Source organism: Anabrus simplex, chromosome 6 (genome assembly GCF_040414725.1).
Source record: "Anabrus simplex isolate iqAnaSimp1 chromosome 6, ASM4041472v1, whole genome shotgun sequence".
NCBI classification, from domain to species: domain Eukaryota; kingdom Metazoa; phylum Arthropoda; class Insecta; order Orthoptera; family Tettigoniidae; genus Anabrus; species Anabrus simplex.
This window is the reverse complement of record NC_090270.1, coordinates 6,681,648-6,702,151: the sequence shown is the minus strand read 5'-3', so window position 1 is coordinate 6,702,151 and position 20,504 is coordinate 6,681,648. Positions and strand designations below refer to the sequence as shown.

At 40.8% G+C, this 20,504-nt stretch overlaps 1 protein-coding gene across 1 annotated transcript in view; it reads right to left on the bottom strand.

Annotated features, from left to right (window-relative positions):
• LOC136875451 (ionotropic receptor 75a-like) overlaps positions 1 to 20,504 on the bottom strand; it is a 120,999-nt gene that overhangs the window by 44,233 nt on the left and 56,262 nt on the right. The window contains exons 4-7 of the mRNA XM_067149001.2: positions 12,968 to 13,083; positions 10,344 to 10,511; positions 7,094 to 7,243; positions 6,972 to 7,033 (exon numbers count right to left, since the gene is read on the bottom strand). Of these exons, the coding sequence (XP_067005102.2) occupies positions 6,972 to 7,033; positions 7,094 to 7,243; positions 10,344 to 10,511; positions 12,968 to 13,083 (496 nt within the window). The remainder of the gene's footprint in view (positions 1 to 6,971; positions 7,034 to 7,093; positions 7,244 to 10,343; positions 10,512 to 12,967; positions 13,084 to 20,504) is intronic.

Sequence of the window (20,504 nt, the reverse complement as noted above, 5' to 3'; positions counted from 1 at the left end):
AAAATGAGAAGATTTTAAACATTTCAACTAGTCTTACCTCTTCAATTGCCCTATGATTTTCAGCGTAATACAAGGCAGCCAATATCCAAGTTCCCCGTCGCGTCAATATGGGCTCGGGAGGTAAAGGGAGCTCTGGATGCATCGTCTTGAAGGCATGGACGCGAGAAGAAGCCTTGACAAAAAATTTCTTCACTGAGGAAATGACGCTGTTCACGCTGGGTGATTTTTCGCGCAGCTCCTCAGCAACTCTGTGCATCGCATGGGCAAGACAAGTAACATGTAACATCTTAGGCTAGAGAAGCTTGAAGCTCTTCCCAGCCTTAATCATGTAGGGAGCAGCATCAGTCACCAATGCGAGTACTTTGTTTACCTCCTCATCTGAAAAGGTTGGCCATAGCAAGCCTGAAACAGAAATGCATAAAATGAAGGGTGAACCGTTCAGTTAATGGGATTCTGACATGTCGTACGACTGTAAGAGATACTTAACTATCAGAGTCTTCACTGAGCATACGTAGAATGCATTGAAATTATAGCCAGACTGTACTTATTCTTCTTTGACAAAATGCTCAAAAAATAAATTAACAAAAATATACTTACGCAGAGCTGCTTGCGCTGTTCACACAATGGTACCATGGTTTGTCACATCTAGCTCCCTGCACAAAATTAAGTGGCCCTTCCCCGGTTCACTGGAATTGAGTTTTCCAACAATAACGCTGGCCATGTATCTTCCACAACTGTCTGTGGTCTCGTCGATAGATAACCAAATTGGGTGGCTACCGATGTCATCCCTGATTGCGTGTAGAACCTGGTGAAAAAAGTACTTGAATGAATATTCTTCATGGAATGAAGGTATTATCGAGAGATTACCTTCATTACGACAGAGCCAGATCCATGTTAAAATTACTTCTAAATTGTTTAAACGAGAATGCGGAATACGGCAATCGAGCATGAATTAATACCTTTTCATACTCTGAAGAAACGTAATTTTTACGTAGGGTCGACTCATGAGGCAACTCTCTTCCTGCAAAGTCCTTGAAGAGAGCTCTAATCTCAGCATGTTCGACCTTGTAGAGGGGTTCTCTGGAAGAGAACTCGTCCGAGTGCTGTTGCTGATTGAACAAAGGTTGTATCAGCACTTGTTTCTTCGATTTCCTTTTTTTAAATTCTTCAACTTTTTCTGAGTGCCCACTTGTGGCTTTATGTTGAGAAAATTGAAAACCCTTTGAAATCTTGATCTGAAAATAAATAGTTAGGTACGCATAAGTGAGAAAAAATACATTGAATGAACAAAAATAAAGCATTGTGGACTATGAAATTATTTTCAAATATTGCAGTAGAAATACGAGCACCCTCTTAACGATCCCACGAAAAACCAGCAAATCCAAACGTCAATTTCCGTCTCGGAAATGTAAAATCTGAGGATCTAACGGGTCTACACTACGAATTCTTAGACTTCTTTCTACTTACCTAGTAGATAGGCACCGTATGCTGCACATACGGCTTACTTGAAATTTCAACCGTTTGACCAGTAATATCTTTAAGAACGTAGATGTGAAAATGTCAATAAGAACTTACCTCTTTTTCGCACATTTTGCAGAAAAGAATTTTCCCCTCAGTAGAAAAGGAGTCAGGGTCTTCCTTTGCACATCGTCGGAGTAAAACACTCAGAGATTCCTTAACTTTAGGCATCGCGCCCTTGGAAATCACAAGAACTCGATAGGTACGTACGGATACGATTACGAACTGAGAACTGAGAGTAGAATGCAGAAACTTCACTTGGCCGGGTCGGATCTTCCCCCACTTCATGGGAAAAGCCACCTAAACAATACTGGTTCCCAGAATAGGCACACCACTATTAATACCTCACATTTCAAAGTGAAAGGATGCTTGGGGCTTCCATCGCTTATCTGACGAGTCGCACTCTAATCCGGCAGAGGCCAATTAGGGCGTGTGAATGACTTCACTAAATGCTGAAAAACCTGCGGTTCTGTTATTCGCAACAGATAGGATTTTCAATAATTATTTCTGTTTTAGAACCTTAAGGATGGTCAGGGCCTGAATTCGGGGGGGGGGGGGGGAATTCGAAGAAAAATAAACTATTTAGACGAAAACCACAAGAATATGCATTTATATGCTTCTATTCTGAAAACTGCGGTTTTATGCATTTATATGCTCGATAAATTTAAATTCTGTTGGTCCCAGAGAGATGAAAATACTACCTAAAGGCTTCTTTCAATGTGTACTATTCAGGAAAAAAATATGCTAATATGCTCGAATCCGAGCCCTGGTGATAGCGTGTGTTCTTTCAGGTTTTCAGTGCAAATTCTTACTATTTTCTCCAGAATGCAGTTGAATAGGAGTGGAGATAAACCATCACCTTGCTTTACACCTGTGTTTATTCAGAATGGTTTAGATATTTCACCCATAAAATTTCTTTTGATATGGTATTATTGTTTTTTTTTTTTGGTTTTGCTTATGTTGCACTGACACAGATAGGTCTTATGGTGATGATGGGAGAGGAAAGGGCTAGGAGTGGGAAGGAAGCGGCTGTGGTCTTAATTAAGGTACAACCCCAGCATTTACCTGGTGTGAAGGTGGGAAACCACGAAAAACCATGTTCACGGCTGCCGACAGTGGAGCTCAAGCCCCAAATGCAATACCAATATAAATGGTCCGTTATTAGACATTATAAATTTTCCAGCTAGCTCATTCTTGGTTGCCAGCGCTTCGCCCTCGTGTGCTAGGGTGGGCTCATCAGTTGGTACCTAGCACACCTACCAATACGCTGGCTAGTGCGTACACGAGGGCGAAGTGCTGGCAAGCAAGAATGAGCTAGGTGGAAAATTTATAATGTCCAATAACGGACCATTTATATTGGTATTATAAATTTGCTCATTCAGGACAAATATTTCAGATTCCCTATGGGAATCAACATCTATATCATCTGATGGCCAAGCAGGCATCAATTTTTAGTGATGAGACAAAGTCTCTTAGTGCATTGGCACTGCCGGTGGCTCCAGTTAGCCTACGCAGTGGCCTCCATAGTACGCACTAGCCAGCGTATTGGTAGGTGTGCTAGGTACCAACTGATGAGCCCACCCTAGCACACGAGGGCGAAGCGCTGGCAACCAAGAATGAGCTAGCTGGAAAATTTATAATGTCCAATAACGGACCATTTATATTGGTATTATAAATTTGCTCATTCAGGACAAATATTTCAGATTCCCTATGGGAATCAACATCTATATCACCCCAAATGCAAGTTCAAAGCTGCTAGACCCAAGCCGCGCGGGCAACCTGCCGGGTCACAGGCCATCTTAAGCTGTAGCGTTGTTTCCCACGCTCTTTTCTGTTGGTCAGGCATTTGGTTGCTGTTTACTGAGGAGTCGAGATCGGAGCGTCAGTTAATACGGGGATGTTATTCAGTGCTGAAACAGCGACAAGATCTCCTGTGTGACCTACGTTTTTCTTTTTTTGCTAGTTGTTTTACGTCGCACCGACACACATAGGTCTTATGGCGACGATGGGTCAGGAAATGGTTAGGAGTGGGAAGGAAGCGGCCGTAGCCTTAATTAAGGTACAGCCCCCCAGCATTTGTGACTCTGCAGTCAAATAGGTGACAGAACCCATCTTCTTGGACGAGTTCTCAGTATCATGGGCTTCAGTTGGGTTGGATTGCCAGTAGAGTCGGGGATTTTAGCCACATTTGCTTATTTCCTCTCATTCAGGGATTGGATGTTTGTATTTGGCCAACATCAGTGGAGAAACTGTTCAAGTGCATCGGTTTATTTCAGTACACGAGTTAATAAATCATCGAAAGCACCATAGTCTGAATGTACATAGATTATGAGTGGTTTTTCAAATAAAGGGGTTACAAATTTAGGGTACAAAAAACCCAGCACCGGTCCTTGCGTCAGATTTTCATACCACCCTTCACAAGTTAATCATTCATCAATATACTCGCTATGTTGGTGAAGTAAATTTTAAGTTTCCAATTTTAAAAATCGTTTTCTTATCTTCGAACTATGCATTCATTTTATGGATTTACGTTAAGCTAAAATGGTCTTCCCCACCCTTGTTTCCTTTTAGTGGTACAGTCTTGGGAAAATATCATATGTGATATTATCAAATATCTCGTAAATAACTTCTAACTAAAACCAAACCAAACCCCATGGCACTACAGCCCTTGAAGGGCCTTGGCCTACCAAGCGACCGCTGCTCAGCCCAGAGGCCTGCAGATTACGAGGTGTCGTGTGGTCAGCACGACGAATCCTCTCGGTCGTTATTCTTGGCTTTCTAGACCGGGCTTCTAACTAAACTTATTGTTAAAAATTGCCCTAAATTGTGTAATGTATTTTAAATTTATTAATTGTCCATAATTTAACATTTCCACCCATTAAATAATAAAATAACATTTGAAGCCCACTGCTTAATTCCAGTCTGCATTTGTGCCCCTCTGGTCTTTTGAATTGTTATACAATTAAAAAAAAAATTAATAACCTTCTTCTAAATTTATGATGTCTGAGTTTTCTTTCTCTCTATAGCGAAGCACAGCTGCTAAAATCTTACTTTTATAGTTTTTTAGCTCCCTTGGTTGAGTGAAGGTACATGTTAATGATTATTGTAGTGTTCTAAACATCGGCAAACTGTACACAAGATACATGAAACGGTTCAATCCAGAGAGTGAACTTTATAGATGTTATTGTTTTTTTGCACACATATTGGGAGACTATAAGGAAATTGGGTGAGAAAGCTCACAGACAGAGAGCACATGTGACATTGCAAGTCCAAGCGCCCCTGGTTTCGATTCCCAGTAGAATCAGGATTTTAACTTCCATAGGTTAATTCCAATGCCTTGTGGGGCTGGGTGTATGTGTTGTTTTGAGCATTAGAAATCATCATAGATGCACAGGACACCTATAGGGGTCCATTCAATAGAACTTTCCTTTCCACAATGTTCCAAATGAAAATGCTGTGTCTCATCAGGTGTATAATCAATTTACAGAGCAAGTGGTCATGCGGTTAGGGGCACGCAGCAGTGACCTTGCATTCAGAAGATAGAGGGTTTGAACCCCACTTGGCAGCTCTTAACATGATTTTCTATGGTTTCCCATTTTCAAATCAGGCTATACATCAATTAAGGCCACGGCCACTTCCTTCTCACTTCTAGCTCTTTCCTATCCCATTGTCGCCATAACACATATCTCTGTCGCTGAGATGTAAAACAAATTGTAAAAAAAAATGTGTATAATCATTTTCATATTGTTACTTGCCAGCCCTGTGGTAGCTGGAATCTCCCAGCCAGCCTGTGGGGTGGGGCCGGCCGGCTTACCTGTGAGTTCCTTGGAGATTCAATGGGAATGTTCTGCCTGTAGTGATATGCTGAAATTTCTGGATCAAAACATGCGAACTATAAAAAGGGAGGCTAGCCGCGGACAGTCAGTCAAGTGTTGGGCTCTGAGGTGAGTCAATGTGACACTCAGTGAGTTGGGGTTCACAGGAGTTGGCTGTCGCTAGTGTCCCACCGAGGTTTGGACGAGGAGCTGTTGTTGTGGTGTCGGAGAAACCAGTGTGTAGGTAAAAAGGACAGAATGAAAGATTGTACTGTGTAATTCTGTGGACTGAAGATCACCATGAACCAGCGAGGAAATGCGCTATCGTGAATATGAGGATAAATGGACCTGTGTTAATGTTCGCTGTTGTGAGTATCGTCCTGCTGTTGAATACCGTTGAGCTGTTTAGTTGTTCACTGCATGTGACTGTGTGAATTACTGGACTGTCTGTGGAGTCGAACCAACGAACAGTCATTGTGTGTTGTATAGCCAGGGGCTGTAGGAAGTGACTGGATTTGGAGGAAAGTGAAAGTAAGGATTAATATCGGGATAAAGGAACGGGCTGGGCCCTTGCTGCGCCAGAAGGTAGAGAGATTTTTAAATAGATGGTAATGAGGGTGGCCATTCATAACTGGTTAGAATTGTTTGTGTCTAAATATATGTGTGTGTGTGCATTTATTAGGCCATGCTGAAAAAAATTAGAATAATGAAACAGATGGAGTTTTATTCGTAACAATATTCTATTTCTATGATGAGACTTCTTCTCTCACCACTTCAGTGTTACTTTTTCTTTCAGTCCAGCTTGTTCAGTTTCATCTCCAAAACCACATCTCAGCTGTTTCTAGCCTGTCCTTTTCTTGATTTCCAAGGGTCCATCATTCACTCCTCAAGAGGAACCCCAAAGTAAATGCTCAGATTGATTGTCAAAATAATAATGATACTGAACTGCTGGACACAACCAGCCACCAAGACTATGCTTGAGAAGGGAAGGGGAAGGAACAGGAGGGGGAACAACCAATATTGAAACATACCAAGAAGATTACACTCAAATCATAGTGCACACACACTTCAAGTGGCTGTAAGCGTCTTTTGAGTCCAAGAGAATGATTCAAAGTTTCTTGTAAAATTTTTAAAAATAAATGAAGAACATCTGTGACACTCCCATACATCAGTACATTCTACACATAAGATTTAAGAAAGATTTTCCTGGTTATACTTATTGTTTAGCCGGCTCCGCGGTGTAGGGGTAGTGTGCCTGCTTCTTACCCGAAGGCCCCGGGTTCAATTCCTGGCTAGGTCAGGGATTTTTACCTGTACCTGAGGGCTGGTTCAAGGTCCATTCAGCCTACGTGATTACAATTGAGGAGCTATCTGACGGTGAGATGGCGGCCCCGGTCTAGAAAGCCAAGAATAACGGCCTAGAGGATTCGTCGTGTTGACCACACGACACCTTGTAGTCTGCAGACCTTCGCATTGAGAGCAGTCACTTGGTAGGCCATGGCCCTTCAGAGTTGTTGAGCCATGGGGTTTGGTTTCGTTTTATACTTATTGTTTAGAATGTACTGTATATGGAAATTAATGAGAGATTCAGTAAAGTTCACGACATTCTACAGTAAAAGACGATGGTAGAGCACTTACCTTGTTGACACACAGCTCCAAGCGTGACCATCGTAACCTCCACCCAGGACGGTTTCAGTTGGCTGTGATTTTGTGGTTGTCCCATCATATGGGCAATGTCAGAGTGAAGTGCCGGTCTGTACTGTCTGTCTTCCCACACAGTAGTCATGTAGAGCATCACAGCAGACACAAAGACCAGAACTGCAGAAGCTACCCACACTGACGTTGTGAATGGCAACGTGAAGATGTTACTGACATACGACAATGGAGGTTGTCGGAAGAGAAATGCTGCTCTGTAAAACAGAACATTGTATGTGCTCAAGTTGGGTATTGTTAACCATTTCAGACTGGCATAGGTATAGAATGTCATTCAAGATTTCTGGTGACGAGTTTGAAGGCCACTGGTGGTGCTATAATCAACTTGAGCACATCAAAACATGGCGTGATCATTCACATCAGTACTGAGAATGTGTGTGTAGAGTTTAGAGAAATTAGCTGCAACAATGCCGAAGTGGATTGACCCTTACTGGGAGGGTCGCATAACAGCCCTTTCTGATACAAAATATATTATACTTCAATCCGAGGAATGTGCAAGAAGTGTGATTTCTTGATATAAAAAAATGGGGGTCAGTATTGTTTCAAATAAAAAAGGCAAAGGTCGACTGGGCTTAATCCCACGGGGTAAAAAACAGGCAAATGCACGACCAGCCACCAGCTGTACACCAGAGGAAAGTAAAGGCCCTTGTCTCAGGTGATAACCCTGTGCCCCAAAGGACTATTGCACATAGGTTGGGGATGCCTGTTCAACAGTTAACACCATAATCAGCAAGGACCTGCAATTAGAAAAGGGGCATAAGTGCCAAATTCACAAGCTGTTGCCTCGTCACATTTCTGAACGTCGCACTAATGTAAGAAAGCTGTCTGAGGGCTATCTGGTAGGGGGCACGTGGAAAAATGTGGTGATATTAGACGAAGCATATGTGTACCTTAGTGAATGTAACAAAACCCACTCAATTTACAACTGCCCTAACGACAAAAACATTATCAAATGTTGTACGAAGAATGCCAGGAAAGTTTTCCAAGGTGTTTCATGATCATCACTGGATACCGCTACAATGGCAAGTTAACCATTTGCCGTGTCGCTAATAACGTGGGCGTGAACTCTACATACCATCAGCAAGAGGTTTTAACACCCATTTACAACACAGATATCCCAGCAATGTATGGGAGAGCAAAAAATTCATGCATAGATACATCATGGTAAAGCATCCAGCCACACTGCTTGTTCGACTTGTCTGCTCTTAGAAAGAATGGAGATGAAAACTGAAATCCATGCAATTCCTTTTACTGATGTTCCAGTGAAGGCACACGATGGGTCACCCATGGACTTCTGTGCATTTGAACTCCAAAAATGCTCCTTAGGGGCCACAGTCTATCAATGGCCTCTGGAAAGCCTGTCGGGAGTGGGATAGCTCTGCAATAGGCTCTAGCTAGAAATGAGCATTGAGCATGATTGTTGGTGGAAGCTAATTTCCCTTCAGAGATCCCAAATAACGTTCTGTACAGTACGAGACCTGCCCCTGTTCGCTGTCCCTCTCTCCACTTTATCACTCTTATTTATTGACGTTCTTAAGACACAGCGTGTTGATCAAGTGTTTTAAAAGAAATGTGAGATTGGGTCAAATAGCATTGCTTAGTTCAAGCTAAAGACATCCTGAGCACAAGTGGTTGCATTGGCAAGCTTTCTCAATTTCTGAAATAAGCAAATCACTGCAGTGGAAATTTTGAGTCACCACATCAGAGTTTTAGAGTCAATTAGCGAATTTGAAGGTGAGTCACAGTTATCTATGGTAATGACATCACATTAACTCTTCAAGTGGCTGTCCATAAGCGAAGAATGGACAAGTGTTACAAGAAAGGTAATAACATGCAAGATTTTGAAATCAGAAGAGTAGTGTCCTTGCAGTTCTAACACTAACCTAATGACTGGGTTGTCCCATAACTGTGTTTGCTTCTTCACAACACCTGCAAATACTGCTGCTGTTGCGAAACATCTTTGGGTGCATGATATGGACATAGCAAAACAAGGTCATTTACACCAGAGAAAGAACATATACAGACAATAGTATGCTATGTTGTCATAAACAAACTTTATTTCACACAGTATGCCCCATAATTTTAACAACATAATGTCATTTTTCTGGAAGTTCATAAATTCTGAAATGCTGGGCTTTTCTTATTGATGAACTGTTCCATGTTGAACCTGCTGTTCCCCAAGGTAATGAGGTGTTTTCCACTAAGGAAATTCTGCAAGAATGTGAATAGGTAATAGTTAGTAGGGGCAATGTTTGGAGAATAAGGCAGATGGGGTAACACATTCGCTGCAATGCCCAAAGGCAAATGTGGTCTGGTGTTCACATGATGGAAGTCAACTCCTTCACTGTTAATCAATTAATGTTTTTCTCTTGAATGCCAACCTTCAGTCACTCAAACTGAGAGCAGTAATTTTAGAATTGATGGTCTCATCGGTGGGAAGAAATTCAAAGTACAATCCCATCACATGCAGAGCATAAACTTTCTAGGATTAAGACCTGGTTACAGAACTGACAGAATTGACTCATTTTCCTTGTGCATACCAATTTTTATTGTCTGATGCCAGACATTTCAGAAAATCATCATTGTAATGGCGCTGCAATAATGGATCACCAACAGAAAAGTTCTGGACCAAATTCTGTTCACTCAGTTCGTGTAGAAGCAAAATATTGCACAGATTTAGGTAACCATGCCTTGCTACACTAGCATCAGATATGTTCAGTTCCAGTACCATCTCCCTTGTTACCTATCGACTGCTTCCAATTAAATAACTTTTTCTACGTTCACGGTCACACGCTGAACTGCTTCCGTGTGGCATCTTCTCTATACACTGCACAAATGTTTGTTCTTGTTTGTGAGGTGGCGATAACAAAACAACATAACAGACCGAGAATGTTTCTTCTCATTGTCCGTTCTTGTACTTGCAGTCTACAGTCGGAACCACAAACTGATGTATCCAATAGTGGGACTAGTTGTTGACCTTACGGTGCAGGGAATGTCCATAATGTAGTATTACACCCATTTCACGATGAACTAATGATATGAAAGAACAAACTTTCGACTCCAGCCAATATAAATATTTCAAACATAAGTTTTTTTTTTTGCTACGGGCTTTACGTCGCACCGACATAGATAGGAGCCCGGTAATGTAAGTTTTAAGATCACTTCTTGCTGGTGCATATACTGGTACAGCTTGTGAAAGTGGTTGCTCAAAATGTGATATTTCCTCATGACTCAAATAAGCACTTGTACTAACTCTGACACTTCTCATTATTCTGATATTATCTGTGAGGCATGTACCTGGTTGGAGTGGTGAGAGCGATGTAGTCCAGTATTGGCAGGCGGTCAGCAGTAAAGAAGAGGGCTGTAGCTCCTATATCTGCCTCCTTCCGCTGTAGAGAGCCGACCATTCCGCTCCACGAACCGTTGGTAGCGTAGCCCCAGGAGTCCACAATGATGTACTCCACACTGAAATAAGCAGTCAAAGACTGGATTCTATAGTGTGTCAGTTATTGTGATAGTACATATGTTATTAAACCTTCAACTTACATAGAGAGGAACATACCAAGTGTTCGCATCTTTTCTCTCATGTTTCGGAAGATATTTTCAATTTTGTTTTCGTAATGCCCAGTCAAAAAGTGCTCATCGTGTACATCATGCAACATCCCGTATTAATGGAAAATATGGTTTTGGTTTAGGTTCTCGCTGCAAACTAAATGTTGTTTAAATTGTAATTTTAAATTTCCAATCAATAGAGCAGACTCAGATTGATCTATTGCAAGGATATTTATTCACTGTGATGGCACAACAAAAGGGGCTGCACGAGATGCTGTAGTGCGGAGACAGCATGGTACAGTACCAGGGAATATACATTTATTGAGAAACTCAGTGACTTTCCAGACATTCTGCATTGCCACAAGGACAAAGTAAAAAAGAGAACATTAAAATTATCTGATAATTAACTCTAAAAATTCAAAGATTAATACAACAATATATAATCAATGGCATTAAACATTTGGAAAAAAAATCAATAAATATCTTGAATGGACTATTGCAGTAGAATTCTGTGGCTCGTTACACAGTTTGTTTGGTTTCTTGCCTGCATCTGTACTGCACTGAAAATAATGTTATTTCTTTGATGTCCTTCCTAAATGCTAGTTGTTGACAGACGCTGGTGTGTTGGAATTTTGTCCTGCAGGAGTTGTTTAATGTACTGGAAGCTAACAACATGACTTATTACCTTTAAAACACTCTTTACTACACAGTGCATTGACAGAACAGATTGAACACACTGTGATAAAAGTGTATGTGTTTTATGCTTTGGTTATTGCATATTATAGGCATTGAAGTGCTCTGTGTTTTGTGTTTCACATTTTGGTTCTTGTATATGACAGGTTCTTTTTGCTGTTGTGAAGGTATTTCACAGGAATATAAATATACTCTCAAGGTATTCCTGAACAAGCTCCAAAGGTTCGTCGGTGCAATTCAGCTTTGCCCTGTATATGATTTGACTTGTCACTAGTTTATTCCCTGCCTTTACTTAAAAACATTTAAATACAAAGGGAGGGCACTAGGAAAGTTTTGCAATGTGATCGAATGCGACTTTTCAAAATATTTTCCACCACACTCAATACACTTCTCCATACGTTGAAACCAGTCACTGAACCAACTCTGCCACTTTTCTTTGGTTCCATTTTCACACTCTTGATCCCATGCTGCCAGAAGCTCCTCGTCGGATGCAAAACGTCGCCCTTTCAGCTTCATCTTCACTTCTGGGAAGAGTGTGAAGTCACTGGCAAGAAAATCCATTGTTACATTAGCACGATGTGCTGGAGCATTGTCCTGATGCAAGAGCCAAGTGTTGAGCCGTGACCTTGGACGGAGCTGCTTGAGAGCCTGGATGACCTGAGGCAGACAAGTCTCACTGTACCACTTCGCAGTAACTGTCCTTTGTGTTTCTAGCACAATCCGAGTCAGGATGCCTCGTTTAGTGAAGAACACTGCAATAGTCCTTTTCTTCACTGACCTTGACTTTTGCACAGTCACAGGAGTACCCTCACATTCAAACAGCCACACCTTGTTCTGGGATTTTGTTGGGACATCGTAATAATAAAGCCAAGTTTTGTCACCTGTAACGATGCTATTGAAGTTACACGAAGTCCCATTTTCAAACTGTTTTAGCATTTTTCGGCACAATTTCACTCGATGTGCCCTTTGTTCCTCTGAAAGTTAATGGGGCACACAAAGGGAACAAACTTCTCTAACATTGAGATGGTTATGTAGAATTGAATGACTAGCTGGTGCAGCGATGTGGAGGGTCTCTTCTACCGGCTGATATGTCAACCGCCTCTCTTGATGCAACATTTTCCTCACAGCTTCAATGTTTTCCTCAGTCACTGAATCAGACGGTGGCCCATAACAAGGATCATCTTCAACCCCAAAATTTCCCTTCTGGAACTCTTTGTACCAGTGGAAAGTTGTTGTCCGATGTGGACAGTCTTTCCCCAGCACAGGAGTCATTTCCTCCAGGCACTGGTCAACAGTTAATCCACGAGCAAAATAGTAGTGGATAATTGCGCGATATTCACTTTAGACCACACTGACATCTTAACTTGCTTTCAATCCCACTGCTTGGTATCAACTGGTGTGAAGGTCGCGCCTTGCTGTCTCCTAGACTGGTTTTCACCCATCACCATAACAGGGGTGTCCAGCCAACCATTTCTGTGTACTGAAAACCTTTCCTAGTGCCCTTTGTAAGTGAAAATCAAATAAATTCAGCTATCTCAATCCTAAGAGCACCAGTGTGAATGCTCCAAGCATCTGTCGAAGATACCAGACGGTAGGTGGCATGGCATTGTGCTTGTCACAAGATAGTTCAATGGTGGTACAACATCATTTTCACTCACTTTATGGAAGAGACTCACCTGGCATTAACTGTTTCAAGAACATGAGTAAGGAGAATGTAGTTATTCTTGGTGATGGAATCTATGTGCTTGTCAACAAAGTCGTCAAGATGATTCAGAGTTTCAGGATTCGTCACCTGTTGTATTGAAAGGAAGAAAGGCATGACGTGAGAAGTGATCCTTCTTTCAATACACAATTCCTACAGTTCACACAGAATGCTGCTGTGTGGCAGTTCGAGGAAGGTTACACACTCAAACAAGGTGTACTTTTAGTTCGAATAGTTCGTACTCATGCAGAACATGGCACTTTTGTTTTCTTGACAGTTATTAACCTTACAACACTTCATGTATTCATGTGATCTACAACAGGGCTCTGCATTATTTATAACAAGCTTTAAGTTAAATGCGTACAGGCAAAATTAAATTACTGTGAATCCTTCCTCTCACTGCCTAGCTCAAATGAGCAGAGGGATTATCATCACTTATACCAAGCACCATGTAGTTGAAAATGTTCTGCTGTTGGAGACAAATACTGTATATGGTTTAACTAAACAATCAATAATTTACAAGATTTTACTTTCAATTATAATTCTTTCTTTCTTAATTTGTTTTAATCCTCAGGGTTGGTATTCCCTCGGAGTCAGTGAGGGATCCCACCTCTCCCACCTCAAGGGCAGTGTCCTGGAGTGTGAGACTTTGGGTGGAGGGATGAAGCTGGAGAGGAAGACCAGTTTCTCACCCAGGTTGCCTCACATGCTATACTGAACATGGGCCTTGTGGGGGGGATGGGGAAGATCAGAAGGGATAGACAAGAAAGAGGGAAGGAAGCGGTCGTGGCCTTAAGTTAGGTACCATTCTGGCATTTCCCTGGAGGAAAAGTGGGAAACCATGGAAAAGCACTTTGAGGATGGCTGAGCCCGGGCAAGTTGGCCATGCGGTTAGGGACGCGTCGCTGTGAGCTCGCATCCCGGAGATAGTGGGATTGAACCCCACTGTCGGCAGCCCTGAAGATGGTTTTCCATGGTTTCCTATTTACACACCAGGCAGCTGTACCTTAATTAAGGCCACGGCTGCTTCCTTCCCATTCCTAGGCCTTTTCTCTCCCATCATTGCCATAAGATAAGATACTACATCTTTTTAACCTCAAGATCAGCAAGAGTGCTCAAGAACCTCTACATTTAAGTACGGCCAGTATCCAGTAATCGGGAGATAGTGGGTTCGAGCCCCACTGTCGGCAGCCCTGAAGATGGTTTTCCGTGGTTTCCCATTTCCACACCAGGCAAATGCCGGGGCTGTACCTTAATTAAGGCCACGGCTGCTTCCTTCCACTTCCTAGGCCTCTCCTATCCCATCGTCACCATAAGACATATCTGTGTCGGTGCGACGTAAAACAAATAGCAAAAAAAAAAAAAAAGAACCTCTACATGAACTTCTATTTTTAATTCAAGAAAAGTGTCATAAGTGCTACCATTGTGTTAACTTCTTGCCATTTTTTTGTGTAGGCTGATGATGACATGGACAGATGTCGAAACCGGTCCCTTAATAAATTAAATATGTTGCTACATTGATTCGTGCAACAGTGTTATTGTATTGAAAAGGTGGAACATTTTTCCTTTTTTAACATTGTGTGAGTGTGTTGTAAAGGAAATAGCAAAAAAAAGAAGAGGATGGGGAGAGGTGGGAAAGGAATCCCCCTCTACTTAGTTGACCTCTCAAGGCTGAGAGGACGCCATTGCAGCCCTCGTACCACTTTTCAAATTTTGCTGTACAGGCAGGAATCAAACTAGGGCCTCCAGGAGTGGCAGCTAATTACACCACGGAGGCGGACTTTTAATTATAATTATAATATATTTGAAATTATTTTAGTAAATTTGAGTTTGTTTCAGTTTAAGCACCAACAGATGTTGTCGGTCCAAGAAAGAGCTTCTGGCAGCAGGAACATCTCAGTACACTTTAGCATGACATACAAGTTGCACTGATATTAATCCAGTCTTACATTTACAGGCTGAGAGTGCATAGCATTTACAAAAATGTCTGAATCATTTTCCATGTCTTTGAAATTGGTACATCAATTTTCTAAGAATAGAGAAGAGCAAAACCGTGGAGATGACACGAGGATTGTTAGTATCAGGAGACAAAACCTTGAGGTTGCTGAACACTTCATATGTTTATAAAGTGAAATAATGCAAGATGGAAGGTTGGATAAGGAGATCAGCAGAACGGTACAAGTGGAAAATACATTCCACCAGAAGGTTAGGAACGTGGTGTGGAACAGAGAAATTCCTATGAAATGTAAAGATGTACAAGATGTACTCTACCCCTATATTAGCGTATGCATCAGAGACTTGGAAAGAACACACTTTCTTCCACAAAAAAAAATGGGTTTTAATTATCATAATACTACAGCAATTTTTAAATATAAATTTAAGAAGTTAATAAGTTTTACAAACAAAAAGAAATATGAGGCAGCTATGAATGACAGTTCGGTTGTGGACATAAACACACTAATACAGATTCTAACCTAATTAGTCAATTGGCACCAGTATCCTTGTTTACAACCAGGAATTTGGTTTTCCACTGTTCGTTGTTTGACGACGGGCTTGCATTGAGTACACGGGAAACACCCACATTTTTAGGAAGCGGTATAAAACAGTACTACACAACCCGCCTCAGGAATTGGTATAACACTTTGTTACACTTCACATCAATTTTAAATTATCTCATTATCTACATTTACTTCTCAGAATCATCATATTTAATTAGTGTGTAATTGTTATCCTCATCCTCATTTTCAGAACTCGTGTCTTGCATAAGAACATCGATTATGGATTCATTTCACTAAGTTTACAAAATTAGTATTTTTATAATTTTTATTTAAATTGAAATTTAAATTTAATAATTTCTATGTTTATTTAACCACATAACTGTGGAATTATTTGTATTGAATAGGTGGGGTAATAAAAATGCTCCTTTTGTAAACTTAATGGAATAGCCGTTTTCAATACCTAACAAAGATGAGAGTTATGGTTTGTAATATGGATTCATTGTTGAAATTTCATACACTTGAATTAGACATGGTAAATATTCACAGGAATTGCACAAACAAGCCTGCCTCTCGAACACACACTCTTCCAGTCCGCATGTACCATACGTACTTTCCCGCCCAATTGACAGCTGAGAGTCAACGATGACGCGACCCCACGTTATGTAGAAGCTCTCGACTTATCCTCATAACTAGTACATTGTATGCTTATAGAAGCATTCAACAGTATCGTAGTGAAGTCACAGCTTACCGAAACGCCATCTACTATTGTTTTAGCTACACTGAAAACGTGCCCGTGTATTCTCCGAGCTCCATCAGCACCAATGAAATAGCACGCCCGTAGTTTCTATGAGTAACGTGTCCAATGTGTTAAGGAACAGCCCCAGCATTTTCCTGCTGTGAAAATGGGAAACCATGGCAGACAATGTTCATGTTGATGACAGCAGGAATTGAACCCACAATCTCCCGAATGCAAGGTCACAGCTATGCGACACTAACTCCACAGCCAACTCACTCAGTAGAGGAGGAAACATGGGGAACATAGAAGTACAGTAAAGTCTCGATTATCCGTCTTAAATGGGACCTCGAGTACGTCGGATCACCGAAAATGTCGGATAATACGGAATAACTTTGAAAATGAACTAAAACAAACAGGAAGGCTATACTGTATTACGTACTTATTAATTCAGTTGTACAGTAGATGCAGTACTCTTTACGCCTGTAGTCAGGTGCAGACGTCTTGGCTTGGGCTGCAAGAGTTTTGATGTCAGCATCTTGAAATTCAGCCCAGTCTCATCACAATTAAAAATCTGATCACCGGTTAATCCTTCAGCAAGAATTATTTCTTGAAATTGTCCTTTAAATTTCACAACCTCATCGGATTTATTTGACAGTTTTTCTCCACAGATATTAAGCTGCCCAATGCCATACCGTTTTTTTCCACCGATCAAGCCACCAAGCACTGGCAGTAAAATTAGGGTCCCTTTATTAAACTCCTTCTGGATATACACCACCATTTCTTGCAGAATGGGGCCAGATATTGACAAGCCCTTTTCCTGGTTTTTAGTGAACCAAAGAAATAGTGCTTCACTTACTTTTTCGTACTCACATTTTTCATTGTTTTTTCTAATTTTCAGTGCATCACTTGTTGCTCTGGTAGAGCACCACTTTTCAATTTATTCCCTCGTATGTTTCCAGTCTCCCACTGTAACACGTCCAACAGCATAATCTGAAGCCATTTTTTGGAGAGTTTCCCCTTTGTCTAGTCTTTTTAACCCACTCTACTTGTCTTCCACAGAAACAATCACTTTCTTACGTTTACTTGCCATACTCACAGAGGATATGAAAACTATAACATCCGGACCCAACCAATACTACATTGAACAATACTACCGCATGACTGACAGTGCTTGTCCCACAGTCACACCCTCCACACCCCGTGTCCCAGAATTGCATCCACCTAAAGTTCAAATTAAGACTACCAGTGTCGGATAACACGGAGTGTCGGATAAGTGAAGGTCGGTTGAGCGTGACTCTACTGTACATTCAAAACCAACAGAAGTTGTGGAAAGTATAGTCACAGAAAATGGGAAGGTAACAGAAGAGACTGGAGAGAGAATACAAGCAATGGGTTTTTACCAGACTGTGACGAACCAAGGAACTGGAAACAAGTTCTGTATTTGATTTACAGTACTGTGTACGTATAGAGCATTTCTATGGACAACAACAAAATAATACGAGATTAAATTCCTGAGAGCTATTATAAGAAAGAGAAGAAAAGATATAATCAGAAGTGGAGAGATTAGAAAGTGAATAGGTTTCAAAACTACAGGACAGGATAGAAACAAGCAATCTGAAATGGTATGGACACGTGATACAAATGGGAGAAGAGAGAGAAACCAAGTGGAAGGACACCACGATGAATGCTTGGAAAAAGATGGAGGAAACAGAAGCATAGTGACACAGCCAATGATCGAGATCCTTGATTTATAATTTGATCCAGGAGAGAACCAAAAACGGAATAAAAGAGCCTGAGAACAAAATATGGTACAATTGACAGGGTCCCTTACTATAAATACCCTAGAGAATTTATCGACTTGCAGCCCTTGAAAAGATCTTATGACAAACTCATCTCCAAAAAAATTAAAACGGCATTACGGTTAGTCCAAAACACCTACAACAAAAATCCATGTCAAGTCAAACAAATTTTAGGCATTACAATACAATGATAAAACCAACAGTTGTTTATGCAAGTCAAACACTGGCGCTCAACAGAAAACAAGAAGTTGAAAAAATCAAAAAAAGAAGAGGGGAAGATCATTAGGAAAATCTTCGGAGTAAGACACACCCAAGATGGTAACAGATTACAATCAATCAAAACAACATAAAAGTTCTCAAACATTGTAAATGACATTAGGAAAAGACGAAAGAAATTCTTTAGCCATCTGACTAGATTAGCAGAAAACCGATTGAAAAAAAAAGATAATAGATTATGTAACCTCGCCTAACAACTCTACATGCTGGCTTAACGAACTTAAGGATCTAAGTTCAACAGACATCCTAGAAAGAGTCAAGTTTAGACACAAACTAAACAATTGTGAAGCTACATCAGAGCAACAGTACAGACCAAAGTGGTCGGCAGAACGTAAACAAGCATTCTCAACCTATTGGAACAACAAGAAGAACCCACAGAAGAAATGACTGAGTTATTTGCTTAACATCTTCCAATTGGTAGAATTTACTACTACTACTACTACTAATACTACTACTACTACTACTACTACTACTACCTGATATGGTATTAATTATCAGAAAAATAGTAACTCTTAAACAAATTGTAGGGGAATCTTAAAAATTGGCTCCCACTCAAACAGTTTAGCTGGGAGAAATCGGATGGCAGCAGAAATTATATAGATTTCAATTCCCTTATAAAACAGAGGAAGTCTCTCATAATGCAGTCGCCTCCACTAGCCATCCACCATGGAAGGTCCGCTGGTGAGCCCAAACTGTCACACTGGGACAAAAGGTCGGCAGCCAAGAATGAGTTAGTTGGCAAATGTAATAATGGACCAATTATGTTGGAATTATGGCAGGGGAAAGGCCACAGAAATGTTGAACTTGGTACCACTCATCATATGGTGAATGGAGGTGCCAATTTGTGGCTGTTTGGTGGGAGCATGACATGCAACTTCTAAAGTGGTGCTTTTATTGACAGATGAAACAGGGGAATATAATGGTAAAAACAAACTACACAAGTATAATGGATGAGAGTTTTCCACCTAATCAATACTTTATTGTACAGTATTAAGTGTCTAAAATCTATCAATCACTTTAAAACACAGTACCGGTTTCAAATATACAATTACAAGCATAAGTTCAAATATACAATGTAAAACATTACTTAGACTAAACACGAATGCCACATATTCCAATAAAATATAATGTTATAATGTTAAAGAAAGCTTTGACGTCTTTGTGTCCTGTGAAAGGCACACATGCACCCACATTGGGGAATTCCAGATTGACCATGTGGCAATCAGTCGGACAAACACTAAAGAGATTTTGAACACAAAGGTCAGAAAGAACACAAGAATAGAATCAGATCACTATCTTACAGAAATAAAGTGCCTTCGGATTCCACACAGTGGTAGACTGCCACAGACAAGTAGACCAACTGGAAAAATAAATATAGACAGAGACAAATTATGGCACAATCGATCCAAATACGAGGAAGGAATAGAAACTGGCAATGGATGGGATGACATGAAGCTGAATATGAGGAAACAGGCTGAAATATGGGGAAAGGAAGAAAAGAAAAAGAAACACTGGTGGTGGAATACGGACTGTGAGGAAGTGGTTGAGAATGGCAGGAAAGCCTGGAGAGACTGGAGCAGTAAGAAGAACCTGGAAAAATGGGAAGTTTTCCTACGAGTAAGGAAGGAAACAGCCAGAACCATAAGATGGACCAAAAGACAGAGGATGAAGCAGGAATTTGGATGAAATTGAAAACAACTTCAGGAAAAACAATAGTAGAGACTTTTTTGGGAAATTCAAAAAGAGCCTGAGTGGATATAAAGACAGAGAACTCTTTATAAGAGATAAGAATGGGGATCTGGCAATTAGTGCGAAGGAGAACTGTAGGATGCTTGCAGAATACTTTCATGACCTGTTAAACTGTGAACCACCTGAAGAAGAGCTGGAGCTGGGGACAAACACAGTAGGGAGAGAGTCATGTCCTCCAACTAGAGATTAGATCGCACAGGCCATAAGCGATCTAAAGAATAACAAAGCAACCGGAGAAGATGGAATATCAGCTGAGATGATTAAGTGGGGAGGTGACAAGGCAGTAGAAATATGACCAACATCATCGGCCAGATTTGGAGAACAAAGAAGTTACCAGAAGGATGGAAGAATGCGATCATAATACCAATACATAAGAAGGGAGACAAGAGGGATGCAAACAACTATAGAGGAATTTTGCTACTAGATATTGGCTATAAGGTGTTGTCAAAAGTC